Here is a 12,743-nt window from a genome sequence, read left to right as displayed (position 1 = left end):
TATACAGGTGTGTAAATATGTATATATATTTACACACCTGTCCACAAAAATAATAATAATAATAATTAAAAATACAGATATTTATTTGTAACAAACTATTCAACCCAATCAAACATAACAACAATCAATCAATCACTAAATCAATCAAAAATATGCCCGGTTACGACCTGTCCAGGTTTGTCAATCTACCCGAACAGTTGGCCACTAATCTCCGATGTCAGATATGTCGGGACATATATCGGGAACCGCTGGTCAACCAGCGTTGTGGTCATAGTTTTTGTCGGTCGTGTATCGAAAAGTTTATTATTTCGACTACAAGTGAGAAGAATAAGAGGAACGGTAGTAGTAGTGATGGTAGTAGTAGTAGTAGTAGTAGTAGTAGTAGTTGGTGTTGTTGTCCACAATGTCGGCTACCGTTACAGCAACGACAGCCGCTACAGTTGACCGAATTGTTGTCGTCTATAATAGATATGGACGGCCACCACAACAATACTACCGCCGCCGGCGGCCCAACCAATACTAACAACAATACTTCGGTAGTAATTATCGGCGGCGACTACCAGCTGACCAGGAATCTGACTGTCGACTCGATTGTCGGCGAATTGCTTATCAAATGCCAATACTGGACACACGGCTGTACCGAAGTACTACCAGTACGTGAATTTGCCGAACATTTTAAACAATGCCGATTGGGTCGCTGTCCTGATTGTGATCTTGAACTATATGACGGTACCACTACCTACGGCGATACCAATGGCCATCATTGTATTGACCGATTAAAATCGGCTCTATACAATCGACTGGAATATATCGACCAACTTGAAAGTGGCCAATTGAAATTCGATCGCAAATCAAAGTGGCTATTGTCGGTAATTGCTGGCATAATCATTGTCGGGCCACTGGGCCTCGTCCTGTTCGGTATCTATGCCATTATCTACGGTCTAACCGGTTTGGATTGGCTGGCGTTTGCCTGTTCAATGGGTATACTAGGTCTAATCATACTGGCCATTGTCAGACACCAGTGCACCAGCACCAGCAACAACAACAACAACAACACTACTACTAGCAAACCTAATGGACAGTCATCATCATCATCGCCAGCACCACCAGCAGCACAGGGATCGGGAGCTCAGTCACTATCACCTACTACTACTACAACTACTCAACCGCCACCACCACCATCACGGGTGCTGACCGTGTTTGATGTGTCCGATCAGTAATAAAAATTTTTGATTTGATTGGCCAACAAATACAATATATATATATTTTTGATGACTTAAAATATTTTAAATACTAATGAATTTTTTTTATGAATTATAGCTTAAATTTGTTTTTTCATATAAAATTTGTATTCAATATATAAATATATTTTTTTATATACAGTAATAAAGCAAACATTATTGTTATTATTATATAGTATATAATTTATATATACAACAGTAGATTATAAGTTTATAATTTTAATTAATTTTTTTCAAAATTTAATTACTTATCTATAGCTTAGCTATAGTTTAAATTAAGTAAATTAATTATTATTATTATAATAATTGAAATCATTATTTATTCAAAACACATTCAAACATTTATAGCAAAATAAATTGAATACCAATTGAAATATATATATATATATATATAATATATATAATGTTTATATCTATTTGCTTCTCTCTCTCTCTCTCTCTCTCTCTCTCTGTCTTTAACTCAAAATTGTAAAATCAATAAAATTGATTTTAAAAAATTACATTTAATATTTTAAATGTGTTGTTATAGTATTAACTGTATGTTTGTTGTGTTTAGTTTAGTCAGTCGTTTAAAAATTAAAATAATTATCATTTTATGTGTGGGTGTGTATGAAATTGACTGAAAATAAGTGGGAAATATTCAATATATAAAATTAATTTTTTTAGAAAATAATATTAATTTAATTTTAGTAAAATTACTTAAATAACAACTATTTTTTTTGATATGTATTATAATAACTAATAAATAAATATCCAATGATTAAAATAAATGCAATATTTTTTAAAATAATTATTAAATAACTATTTAAAAAATCAATAACTAGAAAATGCATTTTTTTAACAATAAATAAAATTATTATTAATAATTTTATAATAAATATAAGTAATTATAGAGTTTAAAAAAATACTATTTAAATATTTATATAAATCAAAATGTTTTTTTTTCTAAATCTATAATATCATAACTAAATATTATTGTAAATAAATTAAAAAAATAAAATTTTTAATAAAATTACAAAACATTAAATAGTCAAATATAACATTACTTTATATCAATATGTTTGATGTTTAAGTTAATCACAATTTAATATATTAAATAAAATAAAATCAGTTTTTTTATTAGTAAATTAATATAATTACTATAATTACAGTGTTTTCTAAATCTATAGATATTTATTAAAAAAAATTTTGAATTTATTTATTCAAATTAGATATATAGTATTACTTTATTTTTATTGTTATTTGTAATAATAATAATAATAATAATAATAATAACTTTTGAGAGATATATATAATAGTTCATTACTATTCACAACACATTTAGTGAAACTTTTATAGCAAAAATAAATGCCAATTGAAATATATATATATCTAACACTTGAATTGCAAAATCAATAAAATTGATTAAAAATTATTATTTTTTTATATTAAAGTAGAGTCTAATTCATTTAAAATTAAATATTTAATTATATACTGCATATTATGTATGTATATATATATATATATATAATTCAATAAATTGACAAAATAGAATATATATATATATAATTAATTGCTATATAAAAATTAAATTAAATTTATTTTTTTAAAAAAAATGTTTTCAACTTATGTGATGTCAAACAAGTAAAACATTTTTTGTTAAAATTTTTTATTTATTTAAGTATTTTATGGAAAATATATGTCAAATGTCTTTTCAAATATATATATATAAAGTCTGTGACAGAAGGGTGCGAACTGGTTTTTGCTTAATATCTCTATAACTAAATGAGCTAGATCAATAAAAATTTTATGAGATACATGGAATCCTGGGACGTATAACTTAGTATAGTTAGTTTTTATAGATTTAAGCTTATGTAGCTAAGCACCGGTAGGTGCCATATCTCTAAAACTATAATAAATATCTAAATTCTGATAATGTGAATTTAAACTAGGTGAAAATTCATTAGACACGTATTTCAGTAATTTTTTTAAAAATTAATAAATTTTAAACAAAAAGCAAAAAATTGTAAAATTTGTAATATTTAGATATTTTCTAGAAAAAAAGTGTCAAGGTATTTTGATATGAAATTAATCTATTATTATTTGTTATTTTATTAGGAATAATTATTCTATTTATAATTTTTAATTATCATGCTTAGTTTTTGAGATATTAAAGAAAAACATTTTTACCATTATATAATTTTTTCTTATAAAATTTTATTAATTATATTTGTTACTAAATTTATATAATGGTAAAAAGGTTTATCTTTAATATCTCAAAAACTAAGCATGATAATTAAAAATTGTAAATAGAATAATTATTCCTAATAAAATAACAAATAATAATAGATTAATTTCATATTATATACTGTATATAATATACAGTATGTTTAATGTAGTAGTAATTCATTTACACAATAAAATAAAATCTATATATATTTTGAACAAAAAAAAAAATCAAACCAAAAACAAAATTTTAAAAAGTTTTTTGATTAAAATCCAAGTTTTTTTTTAAATTTATAATTTAATTAAGAATAATAATAAAATCGATTTGAAAAATAAGTTTAAAAGCTTAATGTCTACAAAAATAAAACTTTGTGTGTATTGTTGTTGTTGTTGTAAATGTCAATCAAATTTAAATTACTTAATATATATATATATACAGTATATATATATATATATAACTTATATTGAATTAATTGTCAAAACTAAACTATACAGTAATTTCACTATTGATTGTCAGTTAATCCTATTTATATATTATAAAATTTTTTCATTAAATGCCTATTCATTTATAAATGACATACCGTTACATAATATACATAATACACACACATACACATACACATACACATACACATACACATACACATACACATACACATACACATACACATACACATACACATACACATACACATACACATACACATACACATACACATACACATACACATACACATACACATACACATACACATACACATACACATACACATACACATACACATACACATACACATACACTTTAATTTAATTTAATCTGGACACATTAATCAGATGAGACAAATTAAATTTGTTTATCACACACATACATATACTGTACATACATATTACAGTATCTATAATCACCCGCACATACATTCAGTATATATCATATATAAAGTACTGTACTTTTTTATAGCAACACATTTAATAGTCAACCTCTAATGGTTTGTTATCTTAAACACCCGGTTCCCGCACCTATTATCTGGTTATAGAGTATACTTGTAGTATTAATAGTTAAAATATCTATTTATATATATATATAGTTATAATATATATATATTATATATATATAAATACTGTACATTGTAATGGATAACTATTTAATGATAATAATACTAATAAAAGTTAAGTATTATTAGAGTTGAAATCAAAACAAAAAAAAACTAATAAAAGATTAACTTTTTTAAATGTATACCAAATACTCAGTAAAAGCTCTTTAATTGACACATAATAATAATAGTCAGATATATATATATATATATATATATATATATATATATAATAAAAAGTAATTTTCAAATAAAAATTGATTGCTTTTTGTATCCAAAATAGGCTTCAAGTGAGTGCTTAAACATGTAAAATGATTTTTATTTTCTTTAAATAAAAAATAAAATATATATAATTTATATTTAAATTTGTATATTAAGTCTATACTGTACTTTATATATATAATTTATATACTGTATATATATATACATATATAGTTGAAATAATAAAAATGCTATAACAAAAAAATAAATACTGTAAATGTCTATTTTAATTTGAAAATAATTTCAAAGTTCAACCAAATATCTAATGATAATAATAATAATAAATAAATCTAAATTATCTTAAAAAAAACAATTTTTATAATAATAATAATAATATTTATCATATAAAATTAATTTTGTTTTGGAAAATAAAATCTCAAAAAACAGTAATAATAATAAAAAAAATAAAACAATAAATTGTGAGTGTTATTATTATTACAATAATAATATTATTATTACAATAATAATATTATTATTATTAAAATTTTTTACCTTTCAAATGATTGTCTATATTTTATTACACTGATGTTTTATAATACTAGATTTTTAATTAACTTTTTATATATATATAACTTATATATATATATTTATATCATATATTTATTTATTAGTATTTCCCAGTATTTACTAATGACTACTAATAGTTAAGGGTCTCATATATATATATATATATATATATATATATATATATATACTGTACTCTATGTGTTGAATAATTCAAGAGATTAAATACTGTATAATACAGTTATATGATATATACATGTATTTACTATTACTTTTAGTTTTAATTTGTTTTTTTTGTGACCAAACTTTCAAAATACAAGACAACTTGTTATATATATATATTGATATATACTAAGGATATGATTACTATTAGTTTTATTTTCTCTCCACTCATTAATTCACTGCTAAAACAAACACTAAAAAAACTTTTTGATATCGCAAGAGATTTATTTTAAGTGAGTCTACTCTCTCTCTCTCTCTCTCTCTCTCTCTCTCTCTCTCTCTCTTCTCTCTTAACTAATAAGTGACACAAAAAAATATATATACAGTATATAAAAGTTATATATAGAAAGTTTAGAAAGTATTATACTGTATATAACCACTTGATAGACATAGTATATGTAAACATATTATAGTTTATACTGTATATTATATATAGAGAGTAAAAATTACATTAAATAAACTTTTTTTTGTATATAAAGGAAATCTATATATACTGTATATAAGAAACAATGCAAAAAAAAGTTTTATACAATATATTATAGATTTCAACAATCTATATATATATATATATATATATACAAAATAAAGTTGTTTTTTATTTTTTGATTTTTTTTGCTGTCATTTAAGTTTATTGTCATCTCATTTGTGATGAACGAGTTGTGTTGTATATAAAGATTTCTCTCTCTCTCTCTCTTCTCTCTCTCTCTCTCTCTCTCTCTCTCATTCACTCAAACAAACTGTGAAAAAATTTATTTCCCTTTTTTATATACAATATATATAAAAAAAAACTATTGATTTAATGTATATAAACTTCAGTATCTATAAGATCTCTATATTGTATAATACTGTATATATATATATATATATATATATAAGAAAATGAGGTCAAAATCAATCAATTTTATCATTAATTTTTCTTTACATTTAGACATATCATTGACTGTTCAATGAGAGAGAGAGAGAGAGAGAGAGAGAGAGAGAGAGAGAGAGAGAGAGAGAGTAAAAGAGAGAGATAGAGAGTAATGTCGTATTGATAGTCATATAGATAGACAATATAATCAGTTTAATAGTCTATTCATAATTTATTTATTATTATTATATTATATAACAAAAAAAATAATTTTTTTAAACTCCCGGGACTGTCAGTTATTTTCTATTAATACATAAATAATATTTTTTTAAATAAAATTATATATATATTTTTATAATAAAAATTGCAATTTTCAGTATTCATGTACTATAAATTTATATAGTGTATATATATATATATATATATATGGTTATATATACAGTACACACCATTAAAAATTAAATGGACTAATCTATAATTGATTGCAAATTAATTGATGGATGAGTTAGTTGTCAGTTGTGTGCTTTCATCCAGTAGTTTGACTTTATATATATATACTATATATAGAGTATACTGTATTTTGTTGATCACTTAATACAGTATACACTGAGTACTAGTAGACTATACTACTACTACTAAAGTATATTATATAAAATCTAAAAATAAGTCAATATGTGTTTGTACTGTAAATTTATATATATATATATTATATATATTATAGTCGATTGTATTATATATATAACAATGCAATGAATAATAAAATAATAAGTTTTTTTTGTGTTAATTTTGAAAAATTTTTTTTAATCAATTTCTAGTACACAGTTTCCGATCAGTTATATATTTTAGTGTAATAAATTGAAAAAAATAAAAAAAATAAATTATTATTATTTGTAATTAATTATTTGTTGTTGTAATTTTCAAATTTATCAAAATTTTAATGAATTGAATACCAATAATAAAAAAAAGTTATTGAAATTTTTCATTAAAACCATTAAATTATACATTCAATAAAATATATGCAAATATATTTGTAAATAATTAAAATATATATATAAAACACTTATTTTTATAATAATTATTTTTTCAAATAACTATTTATCAAATTTTTTAAAATTTTAAATTAATGACTACTATTTGCAGTCATTATTGCAATAAATTGCAATAAATCAACAATAATTTTAATTATAAATTTATAGACATTATGTTTTAAGGTATATATATATATATATAATAATGATTGCAAACAAAACAAAATATTATTATTAATATTTTTTTAAATAAATAATTAATTAATGTATTATTTTTGTTGCACATAAATTAATAAGTATTGCAATAGATTCATATAATTCAATAATAATAATAATAATAATAATAATTAATATAAATTTATAGACATTTTTTTTAATTAGCGCAAACCTAAACATTAAGTTATATTAATATATCTTATATTATATAATAGTAATAATAATAATTGAAACCAAAAAAAATCAATAATTATTTTTAAAAAAAAAATATATATATATTTTTTAGCGCATATATACACTATATTTTGCAATAAATTTAATTCAATAATAATATAACTTTTTTAATATTTATAATAAGTTTGTAAATACTATTAACTAAAATATATTTTTTTTAAAAAACTAAATAAAATTTTTATCACGTGTTAGGACTTACCGATTGGCGATACCGTGTCTCAGATGCAAACGTTGCGGACTGAATGTCGGTACAAACATATTGTAGACCAGATCAAAATGGCCGTCGATTGGCTGCAAATGTACAACATTGGGCTGATGTACGTTTGAGGACAGTCTGATTACTTGAACTGTTTTCCTATTGTGTTGCTGTTGACGCTGTGACGGGTATTGCCATTCAAACTCCAGGGTATCGGTAAGCGATTTACGACTGCCGGTGGCCTCAAACTCACCGAAACTGTTAGTATCTTCGTCTACGATGCCGTCACCGGTGGCCGACGACATATCGCCGGTAGCTTTCATTGTCGGATTAGTACCCGAACACAGTACCCAAATCTGATGATCGTCCAGACCATTGTCGACTGACCACAACCGTACCGGTTGGGGATCGGTAGCTATAACTTGGACAACATTCAGCTGTTGGCCATGAAATACGACAATACGGTTCAGGTTTGGTTGCCCGACATATACCCGGCCATTGACGGCTACCGAATTTTCTGACCATTCACATATGACCAGCTGATCTGAATCGGTAGCTCCGCACAGTGTTAGGCCTGACTGGGGTATAATATCGCGGCCGTCGAGTTCATGAAGGAGTCCATCGCATCCGCCATTATAGATGGACACACCGTTACCGTGGAAAACCCATAGGCGTTCCTGTTGTTGGCCACCGCTACCACCACCTGAGGAACTACCGTCAGTGGCCACCACCTGAACCGATACCGCTTCGTCCTGTATGAGCAACGATGCCACGTCCATACCGTTGCTGGTGTCGTGTCGGTCGGACACACGGCAAGTATAGGCACCGGTATCTGTACGTTCCAGTTGACCCAACTGGACCCGGGTACCATTGTTCATAATGGTTGTACGCTGATTACTCAGTAGGAGTTCCTCGTTTTTATACCACTCAATAGTGATGTCCGGTTCAAATGTTTCGTATCGGCACTCGATGGTAGCCATACCGCCAATCGGTTCCCATTGAAAACGTGGCGATACTTCGACTAACGGTGCAACTGATGATGATTTTTATTTTTTTTAAATTTTAGGTAGAGTTGTAATAATATTATTAATAATAATTTTATTTATCATTTATAAAAAAGTAATAATACTGTATATAATATTAACTATAATTATTGATTAAATATTGTTTTTTTATGTGATTTATTTATTTATTGATATATTGTTTGTTTGTTTGATAAGTTTGAAAACAAATAGTTTTTTGTTTGTATGTAAAAAAGTTTTGTATATATATATTATTAATAGCATATTATTATTATTATTGTTATTACTATTACTATTACTATTATTAATAGTATCGGTATATTAATAGCAAACATATAATAAAAAATATATATGTGTTTCGATAATAATGATTAAAAATATAATTAATGATTTTTATTGGTTTTTTTGTGTGTATATAGTGTTATATATGTTTATGTTTTGATATTATCAATAAATAGATTTTTTTAAATATAATATATAACTTATGTGAACACATATCATAAAAAATAATATAATTAATGATTCATTAATTGGTTTTTTTTGAATCTGATTTTTCCAGTGGTTATGTCAATGATATAGTATGTGTATGTGTATGTGTATGTGTATGTGTATGTGTATGTGTATGTGTATGTGTATGTGTATGTGTATGTGTATGTGTATGTGTATGTGTATGTGTATGTGTATGTGTATGTGTATGTGTATGAGTGTCTATGTTTATGTGTGTGTCTATGGGATAGTTCAATATCTAACTATACTCACTGCTAGTGTGCAAAACATGGACCTGTTTGACCATTGGATTATTAATGGCCTGACAGGTATAGTTCCCACTGAACGACAGCTGTACGTTCGTTAGATACAGTGATCCATCGCTGAACACCTATATTAATGGATAGTCATATAAAACAACAAAAAATAACAATCAATATCATCACAAAAAAAATAATAATAATTCTTTTTCTTCAGGTGATTATAACTGTTGTAACACTTTTGTTGTGTTGATGTTGTATAACTATTTTAGTTTTATTAGACAATACATACACATACAGTGATATGAGTGCGCTATTTATCATTGTTAGCTATTTTATGTCATTGATAGACACACACACACACACACACACACACACATACACACACATACATACACACAYACACACAWACATACACAYACACACATACACACATACACACATACACACATACACACATACACACATACACACATACACACATACACACATACACACATACACACATACACACATACACACATACACACATACACACATACACACATACACACATACACACATACACACATACACACATACATACACTATAGCAATCAATCAATCACTAGACACACACACTAATCTTTATGTGCAAAATAAATGATTAAAAACATAATTTAATGGTAATAATGAAAAAATAAATAAATAAAATATTTTTTTTCATTAATAAATATAACAATTTATTATATAAACAGTATATAATATTTATTAACAAAAATAAAATAACTAAAATAATTAATCACAACAACAACAACAACAACTAATATTGTGGTAATAATACCTATCTATCTAATAMAAAWAAATAAATGGTAAATWACCCCCAATCTAGTCAACCCCACCCCAATGGGAAACTAACCTTAATGTTGCCAACATTGACATTGTTTAGGTCGACATCATTGCGGGTCCATTTGATGGCCGGCGGTTGCGGTTCGCCCACTATATCGCACCTGATTTCAACATTGTCACCTACATGAGCCTGGACATGATTGATGGCCAACGATTGATCCAATGTTACCATTGTTACACCTATTGATACATTTTTTAAAAAAATTTCAAAAAAATAAATAAATATTTTTTATTTTATAAGCAATGTTTGAATTTATAGTAATATTTTTAACCATTTAATTATTAACATTAATATTATAAGCATTATATAACAAGTAATGACCGTTTTAGTACATCAATTTTTACGTTATTATTATGATGCAACTAATAAAGATAAAAATGTGATTCTTTTTAAATAAAAAAGGTCGATTATTTATATTTACATTTTACAATTATTTGAATTTAGTTTTTCTATATTTTACCAATTATTATCATTTTAGTAAAAGACATTCAAATTTGACTAAACAAATTTTTTAATTATAGTGATTATTTAATGTTATAATAATAAATTCCAATGTGATAATATTTCATTAAATAATATTAGCCTAGATGATTGTTCAGAAAAGTTTTCAAAATTTTAATATTAATATTTAAAATTTTATAATAAAATAATTGTCAGAACTAAAGCTAAATTGTTTAGCATTATATTGTTACATATAATTGTTAAAAATCTAAAGTTATCATGTTATCCGTCTAACAATATACTTGACTTTAAATGCCACACTGTTAGAGCTAGCTTGTTTCTTCTTAATGACAAATATATAAAAATAAATATAATGACTTTTTGTAATTTGCTGAATCATGTACTATATCTTATAAAATTATGTCTAACTTTTTCTTTAAGTGAGATATATTTAATTTTCTTTCATGAATAGTATGTATATAAGTATCTACTAATGATAAGCAGAATTATAAAAAACAAATTTATATTTAAGTAGATAATTTTATCTTAAAACTAAAAAATTTTCGTTATGTGTGATAATTTCAACATATTTTATTATTTGATTGAAAATATCTATCAATTTTATAATTATTATATCAAATGACATATATACTAATATATAATAAATAGTTTATATTTAATATTTAAATTTTAATAAAAAAAACAATTGAATTAATCTATGATGCTTATTTTATTTAAAAGTATGTGATTTAAAGAATTTAAAACACAATAAAAGAGTCTGAATATAAAGTTATTGTTAGTTGTAAATATAGTCCTGTTAGTGTACTTTAAGATTAATTTTAAATTGTATTTTTAAATATTTGTTTAAACAAATTACAATATATAACATGATGTAAAAAATGTCATTTTTACTTTTTTGCAAAAAATACATATGAAAAATTTTTTAAAATGACATTGTTTATTTACCTAAATATTATAATCATATATGTAAATTTTATGATTTTTTATCATTTGTAGTTTTCGAATAAATTAACTTTAAAATTTGTTTTAATTTCGGACAGTTTCAATTGTAGAATACTTATATTATAATATTATTAAACTTATTTTGTGGTAATTATTTTTTTTAATTATTTAAATTATGTTTTTACTTAAACTTTAATTATTATATATCTTTAAAAATTTAATTTATTTTGAAAATAAATTATTTATTAGTATAAACTTTAATACAATTTATWTTAACTTTATTATTATTATTATTATTAAATGTGAAATATTTAGTATATATAATAAATATAATACTCTAATAGGATTTAATTTTTCATARTATAATCATAAAGATTATTAAATTTATATAAAAATTATTMTATCTTATTAKTATAAATATCATATATATATATATACAATAGACAAATATTTTTATAAAATAATATCTAAATAAAACTTATGGATATAAAACCTAAAATATTATAAATATTTGCTATTTTATGTGTTATTATTATTGTATTATCATATATATATATATACAGTAGATATTAATATATGAATCTATATATGATATATACAGTATTTGCAGTTACATAATACCCATACAAATAGC

General features: G+C 23.7%; 1 protein-coding gene across 1 annotated transcript in view; it reads right to left on the bottom strand.

Moving 5' to 3' along the window:
* LOC128962818 (follistatin-related protein 5-like) overlaps positions 1–12,743 on the bottom strand; it is a 39,119-nt gene that overhangs the window by 7,568 nt on the left and 18,808 nt on the right. The window contains exons 6-8 of the mRNA XM_054309219.1: positions 10,715–10,884; positions 9,830–9,947; positions 8,052–9,081 (exon numbers count right to left, since the gene is read on the bottom strand). Of these exons, the coding sequence (XP_054165194.1) occupies positions 8,052–9,081; positions 9,830–9,947; positions 10,715–10,884 (1,318 nt within the window). The remainder of the gene's footprint in view (positions 1–8,051; positions 9,082–9,829; positions 9,948–10,714; positions 10,885–12,743) is intronic.

This window comes from Oppia nitens, unplaced genomic scaffold (genome assembly GCF_028296485.1).
Source record: "Oppia nitens isolate AA-2021 unplaced genomic scaffold, nextdenovo-longstitch-racon4-pilon3 scaffold6_pilon_pilon_pilon, whole genome shotgun sequence".
Classification (NCBI taxonomy): domain Eukaryota; kingdom Metazoa; phylum Arthropoda; class Arachnida; order Sarcoptiformes; family Oppiidae; genus Oppia; species Oppia nitens.
The sequence above is the reverse complement of the archived record's forward strand: the minus strand, read 5'-3'. Positions and strand labels throughout refer to the sequence as shown.